Source organism: Pleuronectes platessa, chromosome 22, assembly GCF_947347685.1.
Source record: "Pleuronectes platessa chromosome 22, fPlePla1.1, whole genome shotgun sequence".
NCBI lineage: Eukaryota > Metazoa > Chordata > Actinopteri > Pleuronectiformes > Pleuronectidae > Pleuronectes > Pleuronectes platessa.
Window position 1 is genome coordinate 12,925,657 of NC_070647.1, and position 17,784 is coordinate 12,943,440.

Here is a 17,784-nt window from a genome sequence, read left to right on the forward strand (position 1 = left end):
TACATTATTATGGAAGTTGTTTATTTTTGGAGCCAGTGTTGTTGTTTAACGAGAAAGAACAAATTCCTCTTTCTGTCGTAAAAGTGTGACCTTTACACGTCTTTCTCCTTCAGTCCCTCCCTGCCTTCCTCTACCCCCTCCCTTCCTCTGTTACTTTCTCCTTGCTTTTCCTTCATCTCCTGTGTATCCCGTCTTTGGGGTTTACTCTAACAATAGGTATTAAACTAGTTCAGAGCTCCATTGAGGAGAAGTCACTGGGCTGGTTTTATATTTGAAAGGCTCTAGCCTCAGGAGGGACCCTAGGGCTGCGAGTGCTTTTTACTAAGTGGCATCGCAGCAGGTGGCACGTGTCGACGTGAGGGAACCCAAGTCGTTAAGAGCGAAGGCCTTAATGTTGAGAGAGACTGTTGTGATCTTTACAACACTGAGTTTATCCGGCACCAGCCAAGTCTTTAAATGCACTGGCCTCATACACGAGGCTCACTGTAGCTCACATTAGCTTCTTACTTAGCAAAATGCCGCCTCCTTAAACTCAAAAGACAATTTGCTTTCTTGCTTTTGTTTGCTTGCTTACTTCAGCATAACTTACCCAGACATATAATTTGTACTTATTCAATATGATTAGCCTTTTTGCAATATGAAACTTTAGGTATGTTTCTAGATCTCTGATTGTTGAATCTGCATGAAAGACTCAGTAGGAGAATCTCAGTGGAATGCATTAGGGCCAATGCCAGTTTGGGAAGCAATTTCACATAGACCTTTGTTACTGAGTCTGATAAAAATAGAGGACAATTGCATAACAAGCTCTGTTTTATTTTTGGCAAATGTTTTTTAGCCACATCGCCGCAGCCCTTACAATCATCTTGAGTGTTTATCTTCTTTCTTGGTTTCATAGCGAGAGCTTGTTTGGAAGAATCTTTGTTCGTTTGTTTGTTTGATATCTAAGTGAATATCTTATTTAACAGCAGAGATATTGAGACTCGTACCCAGCGGGTGTTACAACAAGTGTTTAAGGTGACAGTGAGGGGAGAGCGGCTCATTCCCGCAGGCAGCCAAAGACTGACAGAAGCAATAAAAAGCTATGTATCTCTTCATATCAGTTTCTCAACCAAGCATCCCCACATCCACAATCTCTTTCTCTCATTCCCTTCATTCACACCTCCCTTATTGCATCCATACCTCGCTCCCGCCCCCTGTTCCTATTTATTTCAGTCTATTTTCCCTTTTTTTTATCCTTAACTGACACTGAATACTGTTCCTGTCCCTCGCTCTTCCTGGTTTTCATCCCTCCATCTCTGCACGCCATTTCACTTGTCTTTAAAGGACAAAGTGACACATTTGCTTTAGCTGTTTGAACAAAGACAGATTTGGCTCAAGGTTTCTACCTGTTCACACATCTGCAAAAGGATCTTTGGGGTGAAGGAGTTAATTTTCAGATGCTTGTGTTGACATAAATCTTACCACAACTCTTAGAACTGAATTAATAAAGGCTAGAATTCAAAATTAGAAGTTTTGTTTTCCAGTACCACGGCTGCAGTTAAGCTCCAGCATCCCCCACGTGGTTTTTTTAGACCAAAGACTGAAATCTACATCATGTTTTCTTCTTTAAATCTCCTTGAGCTATGAAATCACAAAAGGGTTTTGTTAAGATTTAATTCAGCCGGTATTAAGCTATCCATCAGCTTAGATGTTGAAATCCATCTTAATAGCTGTTGCAGAGGTTGGGTCCCAGGATCCCTAACCGGTAAATATTGCTAGTGTGGCAGCTTAGTGTGTAATTAGTTTAGGCAAGCAGTGCAAAAATTTGGGAATAGTTTTATTGACTCAAGGGTATGTGTGTAACAGTGTGTTTGACAACGCTGATTTGTGAATTCCTACATGTCAACAGCATCTTTTAATTAGTTTGTATACTGAGGGAAGCGCAGCGCCTCAGCATTTACCTATGGATGCTATTTGTAGCGATCATTTGTAGCGTGTAGCCGCCCACAATGTCTTGAGTTCGAGGTTTAGAGCGAGCAATATGGCAAAAACCTGCACAAGTATGATGTAAGCAAGGACGTACAACCCTCCTCTGTTGTGTTATTTCTTATTTCTCCTACTGTCTTTTTCTCTCTTTCCCTGTACATCTGTCATCTCTGCCTCTGCTGCTTTCCGTCTCTCAGTGAGCATGCCAGCCAGTGAGAATGAATCAGTCAACACAGACAATGCCCCCGGGGGAGACGTGGAGGGTGAGACCTGCTGTACCCGGCTAGCGTAAGTACCTCACTCACTCTCTCTCCCCCCCTCTATCTCACACACACACACACAGAAACACACTTCTTCTCCTCCCTCTATTCCTCAGCTCACGCAGTCACCTTCTGTCAGTTCCAAGGAGGAACGCCATCATGCATCTTTCTGAGCACCTCAGTGTTAGCCACGGAACAAGTGGCTCAGACTGCCTCCATCCTTCACTGATGTCACTAACTCAGGCCTCTGTCTCATCAAGCTCACTGAGAATTTACTGCACTAACACTGGTTAGAGGAGAGCAGACAACGGCAACTGTGGGTCATATAAACTGAGGAAATTTAGGGGAATCGGAAGAAACATCAGATTTTAAGTTTTTAAAGGTTATAGCTATAATTTTTCCACCCAATGAAATTTCCTTTTTCCTAAAAATATGTGACCTTGATGAGACATAGATCAGATTTTTTTGTCATTTAGGTCTTAGAACTGCAGTGTTTATAGGTTTTTATAATTTACCTCAACTGTGGAAGCATATTCAAGTCTGTAGTAAGTTTTGAGATTAGTTGTCAAATCATCAAAATTTGATATTTTGACTTGACTTCTGGTATCATAGTTGTGATGCACCTGAGACAGAAATGGTCCATCGCAATTCTTTTTTACTGAAGGCATCACTTTGACAGAGGGGAAAGCAAGAATCCAATTAGGAAGCCTAAGTGCTTCTCGACTCAGGAAAACCATCATCTGGGACCTAACAAAATGCAAAACATCTGAACATCTACATCTCTCTTATTTAACATTAAACCCTGTTTTATTTCCCTTTCTTCTCTACCTCTCTTTCTGCCTGCTCTCTCCTTCATGTGTTTACTGGTGAAGTGCTCTCCTCCTCCCCTGTGGGAGCTCATGAACAGCTGACTCACCCACTCGCTCTCCCCTCTCCTTTCATTATTTTATTTTTTTATTTTTTTACATTATTCAAACAAGTACGTTCCTTTCTTTCTTAGACACAAGGCCGAGCAGGAGCCGTGACCCCAGCGGGCCCACATCAGCGCACACAAGCAAACACACCTACATACGACACTGTTTCTTTTTTAACGATACGACACTGTTTCTTTTTTAACATTGCAGGATAGAAGTGAATAGAACAGAGAATGTTAAAGGATGAAAAAGACAATTTAAAGGTGAAATCATGGTGAATCAAAAGCGCTCAGAGGAACATGACAGACAGGAGGCTCCCTTGGATGACACACCGGTGTTTATCTGTACTCTCACTGTGCTCATTTGTCTTTTGTCATGTTGTTTGTTTGTCCCCTGTCAGACCAACAACAAGTCAATACAAAGAACGTCTTAGTGTTCCGAAAGTGCTCGAGTCCCAACTTATAATTCTACACGTCTCTAAAATGAGGTCGACACAGAAATTGTTATTTTGACTGGCCATCTGTTTCAGTCCATTTGATGCATATGTTGTGTCTGCAACCAAATATCTACTGATAATCAAATGGGTTTTTTTCTCAATCAATTATAAGGAGATCTATTCAATCTCAAACTGTTACAGACAAAGACATCAAGCCCTCACTTTAGAGAAGCTCAAACCATTAAATATTCAGTATTTTGCTAAATAAATTACCGAAATTTCATATAAAACAAATTTTGGTTTTACTATAAACAGTATTCTGTATATCCAGAAGCTGATGAGTAGTAAACCTTGCCACAACTACAAATACAATCCCGCCTCCTTCCGCTGTGAGACTGCAACAAGTTTGGCTGGGGGCATTTGCTCACACTATTATGGAGATAAGACTTGAGACGTTCAGCGTTTGTCAGTTCTTCCTTCAAATCGCTTTGGAGACAGACCTCGGGGTAGGAGCTACTTCAGCGCCCGCTGATCTCATAATCTAGATGGACACATGGAGAGAAGAGACATGTGTACTGTCAGCCTCCATATCCAGCCAGTCAGTCATTTTATTATTTCATTCAGTCAGTCAATGACTCATTTCATTGGCTCAGTCAGTCAGTCGGTCAGTCAATCAGCTAGCTCGTCACTCAACTCATCTGCTTTTACAGACAAAATCAGTTACTTACATCAGCTGCCCTATGGCTTCAGGGTTTTTTATGTAATTCTACAGATTTATTAAAATGTTCCTGATAAATACAAGAAGTAAAAAATGTAAGTCAAATGCTCCTACAGGCGGCATTAAGAAAATATCCAATGCAGAATTTAATTTCACGGTTTTCGCCAAACAATAAATTATAAAGTTAAAAAGAGGTGACTTCCTGGGGATGCATCTTCCCTCTTCTCTTCTCTTCTCTTCTCTTCTCTTCCCAAAGAAAACATGTCTTCCATAATCTCCTGTCCTCCGTCCTTAATGTTATGTACCTTCTGTTGTTACAGTGGTGAACAATCAACAGACATTTAATCATATAATATTTTTCTCTCACACCAGGATTGATTGGAGAAAATCCAAACTCACAGTATTATTTCTTTTGACTGGATGCCACTGTATACATGTTGGCAGGGGGGTGATTTGTTGCATTGCACCCAAAATCTGTTTCAAGTGGGTGCATGAAAATGGACAAACTGCTTTTTTACAAACACGTTCTTTGATCATCTTGCAGTTTTGCTGGTGTACTTCACCACAGACTCTAAATCAACAAATGTCTGCCTCCTGATACGAGCTGATTGTATCTGAAAAGTGCAGGAAATACTGGAGGCCGACAATTGAGCTGATCACAGAACATGTTTTGCTAAAGCATTCGTGATAATGAGGGAAGCAATTCCCTCTTTATCCCCCTCAAATCACCCCTTTCATGCTGTGTACCTGTCTGTATGTGTGTTACATGTGTGTGTATAATCCATTCTGTTCTCTGTGTTCCAGAAATAGGATCTCCAAATCCAAGTTCAGGTTAGTAGATGTTGTTTACCATAGTCTTTAAACTCACCCGCTCTATTGTCTCTACTGATGTGGCATCTGTGCGGTCACTGGATGTGTGTGTATTTGTTGTGTACGTTTGTGCTCGGAAGACACAGACAAACAAACACAACAATTGAGAGACTTGACTTAAAAGAATTAGTTTCTTGCTCTTATTCTTTTTGAAAGTATATTTAGAAGAGCAAACTCACTCAGGCCTGTGTGATAAATATGTACAAAGAGGCAGCAGCCAGTTAGTTTAGCTGAAAGACCGTAAAGTGTGGTCCATGTTTCATCCACCCAGAGGAGATGAGGTTTATGACCTATACTGCATCCAGACACCAGGGGGCGATTGAGACAATTTGGCTTCACTTTTTGGGAAGTAGTCACGTCCCCATCTTTATCTAAAGTTTATGGTTTGTAGACTTTACGCTAAGCTTGTTTTGCTCATTAAACTTTCTGCAAGAAAAAAGAACAAAAAATTCTAAATATATCACTGTTTCTTAAAGAGTATAACAAAAAAAGGAAACGTCTTTTACTCTAAGAATGCATGTCCGCTGGTGTTGTGTTGTGAGTTGTCTCATGTAACATTCAGTGTGTGCATCATGGCAGGAGCTGCTGTGTGCCATAACTGACTCCAAACAGCTCTCACACACTCAGACAGGCGACTGGTGGAACATGAATCTTGTATAGGCAAAGCGGGAGAGGACTTTCCCCTTGAGCTGTGTTGATTTGTTTAGAAAGATGCCTGGCAGTTGGACGACATGACAGATCTTCCTGCCACCCTGACTGGTGTGGCTGGACATAAACACAGGGAGATACCTGACAAGGGCAGCTTTTGTCTGCATGGGTTTCTTTAACTAATTTAAATAGAAGAAGATAATCCACTATAAACCTCGTTTTAAATGATCGTGGAAAGGGTGTAGAACAATATTTATGTCTGCAATATCTGCAGACTACTATTAACATATTATTGCCTAATTAGATTTTAATGCAATCTTTCACATTGTACTCGTAACAGGGATCTGTTACACCTGCATTTTTACATATGGATACTTATTTATAAGCACTATTGGTTTATTGACTCCCTCCCTCAAAGTGTCCATGTAGAACAGGATCATGTTGAAGGACGTTTGGAGAGCACGTCAAACCTAACTACCTGTCACTCAATTCTGGATCCTCTCCAAAATTTAATGGGATCCTCCTTGGGTCATGCCTCACCCCTCCTCAAATGTTCATGGGTAGATTTTGAGTAATCCTACAGACAAACAGACAATAATGAAAATATAAACACCTTGGAGGAGACAAAACTTTAAAATGAGAGTTATGCTTCATGGCTCCAAAGTTAGAACAAAACTTGATCTACTGTCTTCAGTGAATCTTGGTTAGTGTGAAAATGACATTTTACAGGTACACACATGACACATCACATGGAATGTACTGTTTTACAAGTTGTAGGGATGAGTGCGAGGTGTAGGAGTAAAACAAGAGAACAACAGAACATGTTCTAAGAAGAAAAACATGTTTTTGTTTCGCTAAAACGAGCCACTTCTTCTTTTGAAGCGCACATTTCCATTGAAGTTTGAATTACATTTCACTTTAAATTCTACCTTCAATCATTTTGCAAGAACAAGTATTTCAGTTTTTTCTGAAACGGGGCATATCTCATTCTGCAACAAAGCTCGACTTATAGGATTTTGCTTGGTGTGAACTGTCTTTCGAGAATGACTAACCGTGTTCCACAGCTCAGCTCTCCAACAACTAAAAACCACAGACCGAGGGGTGATGTCATCACTACTCTATAGAAAAAAACTAATTAACTAATTAATTTTTCTTTCTTTCTCCTCCGCTGTTTTTTAACTCTAACTCTTATTTCTTCTCTCACGCGCTTCCGCTCCTCGTCTGTCTTTCCTAACTCTGTTCCTGAATCTCTTCTTCTTCTTTCTCAGTCGCTACTCACGAAGGTGGAACAGGCTATGCAGAAGAAAGTGCCGGGCGGCGGTCAAATCTCAAGTTTTCTATTGGCTGGTCATCTTCCTGGTTTTCCTCAACACACTCACCATCGCCTCTGAACATCACCAGCAGCCTCAGTGGTTAACGGACGTACAGGGTATGTGAACACACCTCACAAATCTCCACCGTTCATTGTTCTACTCCATGTTGATTCCTTCCTTATTTTCTTCTTCCAACCCGTTTCATTTTCCTTCGTTCCACCGTTCTTCCCTTCTCCTCAGACATAGCCAATAAGGTGTTGCTAGCACTCTTCACTGGTGAGATGCTGTTGAAGATGTACAGTCTGGGCCTTCAGGTAGGAGGCTCAAAAGTCAATGTTATCATTTAAATTGTTACGCAGGAAGAAGGCCACTTTTATATGAATAATACGAATGTCAAGACAAATGTATAAACCTGACATTTTTTCTCCCCTGCTTTCTACATTTACCTCTTTATCTTTTCTCCTGGCTCTCCACAGGCATACTTCGTTTCGCTCTTTAACCGCTTTGACAGCTTTGTAGTATGTGGAGGAATCCTGGAGACCATTCTGGTGGAGACCAAGATCATGTCTCCTCTCGGCATCTCTGTGTTACGTTGTGTGCGCTTGCTACGGATCTTCAAAATAACCAGGTTAATAAAGACATTTGTAATATTAATATTAATTGTACAGAGTTTTAAGAGCAAGGATTACGTTTGTGTTATCTATGTATCTTTACGCTCGAATGTAATTTCATTATTCGAAATACACATATATTTCCTGGATAGACATTACAGTTTTACCTGAACATCTCACCCCCAGATACTGGAACTCACTGTCCAACCTGGTGGCCTCCCTGCTAAACTCTGTCCGCTCCATCGCTTCGCTGTTGCTCCTGCTCTTCCTCTTCATCATCATCTTCTCCCTGCTCGGCATGCAGCTCTTTGGGGGGAAGTTCAACTTCGACGAGACCAGACGCAGCACCTTCGACAACTTTCCCCAGTCTCTGCTCACCGTGTTTCAGGTAATGACTCCCTCAATGTTCCTGCTCTATGTCCTTCTTCTGTCTTCTCTTCCATGGTAAAATGTATCACAATAAAATAAAATACAATGAAATGAAACGCACAAGAAGATTTACTCTATTCGCTTATTTCTCCACAGATACTAACAGGAGAGGACTGGAACTCTGTAATGTATGATGGCATCATGGCGTATGGTGGACCGTCCTTCCCTGGCATGCTGGTCTGCATCTACTTCATCATCCTCTTCATCTGCGGAAACTGTATCCTTTCACTACAGAAGTCTACATGAGATAGTTACTCAGCATCCCCAGTGTTGTGGTTCTGAAAGGTGTTGAATAGATGATAAGCGATGACAAAGACTGAAAAATCCACCTGGAGTTGAGACAGAAAACCACATTTCTTTTCTGATTCCGTTAGATTTTATTCTGTCAAATAGATAATAGTCTACTGACCTGTTTCTGGCCCCTGTGGAAGATGCAGTTATGGGTAAAGGATTGTTTTGCATCAGAGTACATTGATGAAGCCAAAACCATTCGCCTGTAGGTCTCTGAGCAGCTCCACTCAAGCATTTGGGAGCTCAGTGTCTTTCAGATGCACAGGGGTCACTAATTATTCTCTTAGCCGACCAGGATTGTTTGCAGCCAACTACACTGATGATCTGATGGGTCAGCAACGTCCTTAACTTCCAACCCTCTGAACAGATATCCTGCTGAATGTCTTCTTGGCCATCGCTGTCGACAATCTGGCAGACGCTGAGAGCCTGACATCTGCCCAGAAAGAAGAGGAGGAGGAGAAGGAGAGGAAGAAACTAGCCAGGTAAAGCGGAAAGAGAAATAAAGGCCAGTAGAGAAGGGGAAGAAATAACTAAATGAACATATTTGGTCCGTAAGACAGGCTGACATTTCCCGGCTTTACTTTTCCTTTCCCTAATTTTAGTGTCTCATTGCCGACAATGGTAATTTGTCAGCAAAGGTATTGTGGGATTTTAGTGCAGCCGAGGAAGATAGTGTAGCCTCAGTGGTACAAATCATTAAATGTGTCCTTCTTGGTTGCAACCTGTATTGGTCTGAGGTAAAGTGCAATGAAGGACAATCACTTACCTGCACACTATCATCTTGATTTGATTAAAAAAGCAAAGCTTCCTCCTGCGCTTTGAAAACAACTACTCAGTGGATATGTGACATTTGTGTTTATTTTGCCTATGTAATGTAATTATTTGATTCACAAGAAAACAATAGTGAAACATGGGTTACGGCTATCAGGTTTAGGAAGGGGGGAAATGTTTATAATTAGAGTTTCCTCTGTCGACTTCATTCCTCAGGCTCGCCAGTCCAGAGAAACGCCACAACAACGAGAAACCGCCTCTGAAGGAGGAGAAGAAGAAGAAGAAGAAGGAGAAAATAGAGCTGAAGTCCATCACTTCAGATGGAGAGACCAACACCGCTACTAAGGTGCACATAGACACACACATCATGAATGACTGAGGGCTCTATTTTAACAAGGAGAGATCTAAAGTGCAGTTTGCAATTGCAAAACTTCCACTTTTACAAGTGAAAAGAGAAAACAATTTGGTTCATAAGGGTTGCACTTAAAAATGAAGCACCGTACTATTGACCAAAAAAAAGGCAATCACTTTCCACTGTCGATAAGACACTTTGCAGCAGTTGTGAGATAAGGCCTTTGGACTTAAGAAGCCACAGATTTCAATGAGTGACTTTTTGAGCTTGTATGTTGTCAGAAGAAAGAATGAGCTGATGAATAAATGCTCTCCCTTTGCAGATCAACATGGATGACTACTGTGGAGATGAGAGTGAAGAGAAGAATCCCTATCCTGCAAACGATTACATAGGTAACACACAGCACAGCCGTTAACAAATGAGTGGCTAAATTAGTAAATTATTTCATAAGTTGAAGAAACTTTGCAAGAAACTAAAAAATTTTTAAAAAAAATCTCTTGACTTACCATCCTCCCTTTTTCTTTTTTGTCCTCTTCTCTGTCCTATTCCAATTCCCCATCAGGTGACGAGGAGGACGAGGAGCCAGAGATGCCAGTGGGGCCGAGGCCGCGGCCACTTTCCGACGTTCAGCTGAAGGAGAAGGCCATTCCCATGCCTGAGGCTCGAGCTTTCTTCGTCTTCAGCCACACCAACAAGTAAGAAAACACCCCACCTCTGCCCTCTTGTCCCTCACTGTCCCCTGGTTCTTCTGCTCTCAGTCTGTTGCTCAATGTGTTTATCTAAATGTTGTCATCCTTTTAAGATTTCCTTTTCGTGTAACAAGAGATATATGATTGTCTCATTCTTGCTCTGTCTTCTCTCACTCTATTTTCTAGATTCAGGGTTCTGTGCCATAAGATCGTCAACCACAACATCTTCACCAACCTCATCCTCTTCTTCATCCTGCTCAGCAGCATCAGTCTGGCAGCGGAGGACCCGGTCAAGAACGACTCTTTCAGAAACCAGGTGACAAAATAAGGTCCATTAGCGGACAGACAATAGAAAAGACTGTAGCCTTCATTAGTTGCCTTAACTTGTTGTTCCAACAGCAACACATTAAGGAAGCAATGTTAATTGTAACTAGCATTTTATTAACATAGACATTTTAATAATACTCATTAAATACTGTAGTAATTTCTTAAACACCAAAGTAAAGAACCTGTGTAATCAGCAATACTCCAAACCCTACAACCCCAAAAAGCATGTACTGTTTGTATTTGAAGGAGATAGGTCTCCGCTGCGGTTGCACACGCTAATTAAGCTTCACTTTAATGTTTATATAGCGATGGTGTTCAGTGCTTATAGCTATAATTGAGTTGGGGGCTTTAATTGCAAACTGCACTCTTATACATAGGCTGTGAGTGCTCTATCCGCTTCTTTACATTGTTTCTTCTCTCAGAGAGCAAGTGAACTAATCCCTCAGGGGCTAATAAAGATTTTATTTATTGTATTTTCCATGAGTTTGGAATGGGCTGCTGCATATACTCAATTAACCTTCATCATAAACCTTAATGACTTAATTAATCAGTTTTTTCTTCCGATTCAGTTCTGTTTTCAACATCTGTTTTAGTCTAATAGGAATTCATTATCCTCTGACTTTAACTTTAGAAATGTTATTTCCGGCATCCAGGGCCAGGCCACAGCTGAACACACGCTCTTGTGATTGTGCTTTGAATGCAGGATAATCCCTTTTGTGTTTGCAGATCTTGGGCTATGCAGATCATGTCTTCACCGGACTCTTCACCATAGAGATCATTCTTAAGGTAGTGTTCAGTGTTTAATATGTAGGGTTAATGCCCTATGTGATTTTATCTGTAGTAAATGCTTCGGAATCAGAAAGGCCTCAAAAAGGGAGCTGATATTTGGCTGAGTTGTCTTTTTCACCTTGTACGAAGTTTGTGCAGATAACATATAACAACCTTGTTCATGGAGCAAGGTACAACTGTATTTGTTCACTGTGATTCTTTTTAAATTGGACCTTTTAACATTCATCTCGATCTCTTTAGATGACAGCCTATGGAGCCTTCGTCCACAAAGGTTCATTCTGTAGAAACTATTTTAACATTCTGGACCTGGTGGTGGTCAGTGTGTCCCTCATCTCCTCTGGAATACAGTGAGTGAATTCTATTGCTTCTCAAATCCATGCCTAACGCTTTTATCCTCTTTATCCTCTGCAACTTTAACACATTTCATTCCATAGTATTTTGGTCACACATCTTATGGGCCTACATTACTTGCTTACAGTTTCATGAACTGTACATTTGTGTTACTGCACATTAAAACTCCAGTCAGCCATGTATTGACGTCTGCACGAGAAAGTCCCAAAACACCATAAATCAAAGTGTAAAGTGGATAAGTGGGGGAAATGTTTTCCTTTGTAAATTCCGGCCTTTTTCTTCACACTTCTCTATTTTTTTCTCTAATAACTTCACACTTCATTACCCCCAATCCTTTCTCTCAATCCCCTCTCTTTGTGATGTTTATTAAAATGTCCTCTGCTTCTTGTAGCAAATAACTCCTTGGAACTGCTTTGATATTTCCTTTGTTTAATATGTTATGCTACACTCTCTGTCTCTAATGCTTAATAGCCTAGACTTCTCGACGTAAGTCCACATTAGTCCGTATTAATAACCCCCCTTTAACAGACCCTCACCTTAAATGTGTAAAGCTGTCACACTTTTGATTTGTTATTTCTGTCGTCTTGGAGAGTTTAGCTTCCTTCATTACAAAAAAAGTTAAGTTTTATCTTAGGGTATTATACTGTATGGATAACAAATACGTGATTTCCTATTATGAGCACAGTAATGGTACAACCTCACAGTAGATGCATGCCAGAATGCCCCTTGACAGACTGCAGCATAGTGTTTATCGTGTTTATTTGGGTACATTTCTCTGGATCAACTAATACTGTCGTCACATTTCATATCTGATTAATGCAAGTCCTACTTGTGCACAGCTTGAACTCTCCTGGGCTATAGAAATGACATCTGAATGCTGAACCTCAGTAGTTTTAGCCCGTTAAAGGTAGCAAGTGAGCGGGATCTTTTTGAATGATTCACAGTCAAATTAATTGTAATGATGCTGCATATGGTAGCGCATGTAGACTGTGTTTTATTCACTATACCTATCCTGTGAAGCCCTTTCACTATTATTATGGCTCATTTCATATATTCATCCATCGGTTAACGCTTATCCTTCGAGGGTCGTAGAAAGGTTAAGTGTGTTATGAAATATAGCTAACATCAGCAGACGTGAAAGAATCATGGCAGTTTGGCCAATATACAACAGTATCTGAAGGGTATTGATAGATAGAATACTTCCTCATTAGGTAGAAACTGGTTCTTCGTGCACGTAAGCTCAGTGAATTCAAGTTAACAACATACGTGTTACATTTATGTAACATTTAAGAATTTATTAGACATCTTTATGACATGTTCCATCACCTAAGGAAATCCTTACAGCTGCTTTGACTGTGATGTTTAACATCCTGCTCCACATGTTCTACCTTTAACTGTCTTTAAACTTTACCTTCCTGTATAAAAAGTTGTACGACGGGTCTCTCCTTTTCTGTTTAAAGTCAGAGCGGAGTAAAGTCACTCCCTTTAAATCCTTCCCCCGAACCTCCTGAAAAGTCCTTCCCTTTAAAGGATACACTGACATTTTGAATATCAATTTTTTCCTTCTACCTTTGTCACACTGTGGGAAAAGGTTGTTGTATTGGTTCTTCCGGTAACTGAATAACTGTATTATGAATCTCCCTCAAAAATATATATTCATTGGATTTCTCACATGTTTTACATAAATTGATAAGAATGAAGACACAACAGTTCCGATCACGGAAGAACCAATGTTCAACCTTTTCCCAACCTTTATTGTAAAATTCAAAATGTCACAGTATTCATTTGATTTGATTTAGTATGTTAAGCTTTTATTTTAAACCACTTCCTTTAAAAGGTCACACTGTTTGACCTTTGGCTTGCACTGACACACTCTTACAGCAAAATAAGGCTCAGTTTGCCTGTGAATTCCTGTTTGTGTCTTTGTGTTGGTCTGTTCTTATTGTACTTGTGTGTGTTCGTCCACGTTTCATATGTGTTAGTGTACACCGATCAGCCACGTGAACATTTTTGTGGCTGATTGGTGTATGTTTTTGTGTGCTGTACCGTGTCACATTAATCATTTAGGACATGCTATCAGTCATACAGAAGAAAAACCTAAAGCATAATCATTTTTATTTTATTTTAATTATAGATGTGTTTGATTTCATAAGAGTAATGTGCATGTCTTCTCTGAGACCTTATTTAATATAGAAGTAAGAATAGTTTGAGGGGTTTCATTCATCATACTTTCTGTAAAGACAGTATTTTAAGTAAATATACATTCTTGATTTTGAACAATTCAACTCCACCTTTTTACTTGATCTTTATAGTTGTTTTTTATTTTTTCAAATTTTTTCAGTCCTTTTTTGTTGATTTTCTTGTTGAGATTCACACACATATTTGTCTGTTTATGGTTTAGGTTGTATCATTATTATTTAATTTCTTTGGTTGTTGTGTTGACCTGTCTCAATATCTACCCTAAGTCTCCCAGGATTTGTGTCGTTCCAACCCTGTAAATAAATTATTATCGCCAGTTTGCCTGGTTCAGTGGTTTAATCCCATGTGCTTTTTAGGTCCAGTGCCATTAATGTGGTAAAGATCCTGAGAGTTCTGCGAGTGCTCAGACCCCTGAGAGCCATCAACAGAGCCAAGGGCCTAAAGGTTAGCTCACTCAGACATAAAGCTATATAACACATACACAGAGGAGACACACACACTCAAACGCTCACTGTCATTTTGATGTGTTTTCCAGCACGTGGTGCAGTGCGTGTTTGTTGCCATCAGGACCATCGGCAACATCGTCATCGTCACCACGCTGCTCCAGTTCATGTTTGCCTGTATTGGAGTACAACTTTTTAAGGTAAAGAGGAAAGAAGAAGTTATCATACAAATCTATGATCATATTAATTTTATTAGTGCTTACATAGAATACTACATTCTTATGTTTCTCCATCAGGGCAAGTTCTTCTTTTGTTCAGACGAGTCGAAACAGACTCAGTCCGATTGCAGGTAAGACATTCCTCCTGCCCAGACACTTGTGGCCGTCCCTCTTATAGCCAATAATGAAACGAAAATGGGAATATACACGTGTGTCTACGTGTATTTGCAGGGGTTCCTACATCATGTATAAGGACGGAGATGTGGGCAAGCCTCAAAGAGCTCACAGAAATTGGGAGAACAGTGAATTTAACTTTGATGACGTCCTGCAAGGCATGATGGCTCTGTTTGCTGTGTCTACCTTTGAGGGCTGGCCAGGGTGTGTATGCATATACAAACACAACACACATATATATTGATACACATATTGTATGTCCCTGCTTTTATGGTTTTTCAGGAATGTCATTGTATCCCTTCCTCACATTTCACTGAACTTTCCCTCTCTCCTGCCCTCAGGTTACTGTACCGGGCCATAGACTCTCACGCTGAGGATGTCGGACCCGTTTACAACTACCGCGTGGTTATCTCCATCTTCTTCATCATCTACATTATCATCATTGCCTTCTTCATGATGAACATCTTCGTCGGTTTCGTCATCGTCACATTCCAGGAGCAAGGAGAGCAAGAGTATAAGAACTGTGAACTGGACAAGAACCAGGTAATGTGTTTTGCGGTTGTTAAGCAGCTAAAAACACAAGAGGTCTGAGTGAAGTGGGGAAGTCCTTCTTTCATTCAGAAGGTACAAGGGAGACAGTATGGAGGCTGGGGAGGGGGGGATACATTGATGGCTTAACATGAGTTTTTGGGTGGGAGCTACTTAAGGAATCCAGCCAGGAGGGAGATGCAGAAGTTCATACAGAAGATGCGAGTACAGGAGGAGCTGGGGCCAAGGCCCTGCAGCTGAGCTCTTTGTGATGATCCATGTCTCAGAAAAGCCGTGGAAACGTAGGCAGAGGAATAGTCCGAGATGGAAAGGGATTTTTTTGCCAAGGACAGTTCCACATCATTTCCTCCACAATGGTCTGAGTACAGCGGCAGATAGATGAGGAGTTGGGAAACCAATTCAGTTAGGAAATGGGTTTGTGTATACTCACGTGTAGATGTGTGTGTGTGTCACAGCGTCAGTGTGTGGAATATGCCTTGAAGGCCCGCCCATTGCGCCGCTACATCCCTAAGAACCCCTACCAGTACAAGGTGTGGTATGTGGTGAACTCCACCTACTTTGAGTACCTGATGTTCACACTCATCCTCCTCAACACCATCTGTCTGGCCATGCAGGTGAGTCCCTCTTACACTGTAACGCACATTAAATTGGGAAATATTACAACTCCCATAAAAATGACGATTCAGTGCACGTTAACGAGGTGCTTGTGTGTCCCTGCAGCATCATGGGCAGACCTCAAATTTCAATGATGCCATGAACATCCTCAACATGCTCTTCACTGGACTCTTCACTGTGGAGATGATCCTGAAACTGATTGCCTTCAAACCAAGGGTAGGTCCACTACTTTATCTGCAGCATAGAATAACAGCACAGAGCAAAACAGAAAAATACAGTAGATCAAAGTGGAGCAGCAGAGAAAAAGTATATTGTTTACATTAAATCAAATCTGCACTACTCTACTTACTAATTGCTTCAACCCGTTAGACATTTCAGCCATGGAGTCATGTTTTTTATAGCAGACAACTGCTCACTGATGTTGTCCTCTATATTCCTTATCCCTTTTTGATTTTCTACCAGATGATAATTACAATACCGCGGATTTGAAACGTGATTAGTGGCCGACAACAACATGTGTTTTTTAATCTCGCTGCTCCCTTGTTATCCCGCTGTTGTTGCTGTGTACATATATATGTGTGGGTTTATTGGTGCAGTCATAGAGTTTCCTGGTGCATCAGCTTTTTAAATTGTAACAGATGGGAATGCCTCCTCCCCCTTTTCCAACAGAGGAAGTAGAAAATCCTTGAACGCAATCAGCAGTGAAAACATATTATCTTTGTACTCCTATCTGTATTGTAGCTTAGTATAGGAAGTAATTATGAATTTAAGAAACAAGTACCTCAGTGATTGATAATTTTTACAGATTAAAAAACACATAAAGCCTTGGTTCATAAACTCGGTGACTATCGTCTTTAATACATTAAAGCGAGCTGCAGTAATATTAAGTTATTCTTTCTTTCCCCTTTTTTTGACTATCCCTCCAGGATATGGAGCCACTGTGCCAGTTTCAGTTTTAAACATTTTGCTCGTTCTAAACCATCAATTCAAACTACCAACGTTTAAAAAATACCTTTACTTTATTTGTTTCTAATTTACTTATTTGTCTTATATGTAAACTTAATTGCTTGGCGTTAGTTTTTGGAATTATTGCCATCCACAAAAATGTCAATATTTGAGTTAAAGATTTACGAACAGCTAATTAAAACTTAATTCTTTTGTTATTCCACTGAGCTCCAGAATCCAAATCTTGTTCTACAAAAATGTAATTTTATTAGAATGAATGAAAGATGGATATCTAGTAATTACTTTGGAAAGTAATTATCGACACAGACCATTTAGTCTGAATAACATAACGCATGCCTTATAGTGTCTACAAGCAGAAGCAGAATCAACCCGTTAATTGCACAGGACAACTTTTAGGGCTCGGGAATTGACATCATGCTGTGCTCTTATTAGTTATGTAATGTTATTTGGTGTTTACATACATTAATATTTAAAAGCAGTTTTGCTAATTCTTTTGAAAATCTGCATTTTGGGTCTTTTCACCAGTAGAGATAAGAATCTTTATGAATTTAAAATCTTAAGAACTTTTTCTTCTTCATGACCTTAGTCCATTGTGCAGCATGACGACATATTCCTGAGCCATATTGACCAGCGCTATTGGAATTGGTCTCTTACTTCCACAACACTGGATGGGTTAGAATAATCCTTATGTGCCTTGATGTTTCTGGTTTGACTTTTTTACACTTTTGCCTTAATCAGCTGTTGCACATTGAGGACCAGCTGACTAACAGTTTTCCTCCTTAGGTATTTCAGCACCTGGAATAGAGTCTAGTAAAAGATTTATGCTCTAACTTTTGACAAGTTTCATTTTCAACAGCAACAGTTACGATTGTTTTACAGTTTTATC

The 17,784-nt window shown here is 40.2% G+C and overlaps 1 protein-coding gene across 1 annotated transcript in view; it reads left to right on the forward strand.

Moving 5' to 3' along the window:
- cacna1c (calcium channel, voltage-dependent, L type, alpha 1C subunit) overlaps positions 1–17,784 on the forward strand; it is a 173,946-nt gene that overhangs the window by 125,313 nt on the left and 30,849 nt on the right. The window contains 21 exon segments of the mRNA XM_053414596.1: positions 2,163–2,253; positions 5,098–5,124; positions 7,080–7,240; positions 7,365–7,438; positions 7,601–7,752; positions 7,922–8,123; positions 8,261–8,381; positions 8,823–8,937; positions 9,443–9,572; positions 9,901–9,970; positions 10,141–10,273; positions 10,454–10,583; positions 11,321–11,380; positions 11,624–11,730; positions 14,290–14,377; positions 14,469–14,576; positions 14,673–14,725; positions 14,826–14,972; positions 15,110–15,311; positions 15,773–15,931; positions 16,038–16,148. Of these exon segments, the coding sequence (XP_053270571.1) occupies positions 2,163–2,253; positions 5,098–5,124; positions 7,080–7,240; positions 7,365–7,438; positions 7,601–7,752; positions 7,922–8,123; positions 8,261–8,381; positions 8,823–8,937; positions 9,443–9,572; positions 9,901–9,970; positions 10,141–10,273; positions 10,454–10,583; positions 11,321–11,380; positions 11,624–11,730; positions 14,290–14,377; positions 14,469–14,576; positions 14,673–14,725; positions 14,826–14,972; positions 15,110–15,311; positions 15,773–15,931; positions 16,038–16,148 (2,441 nt within the window).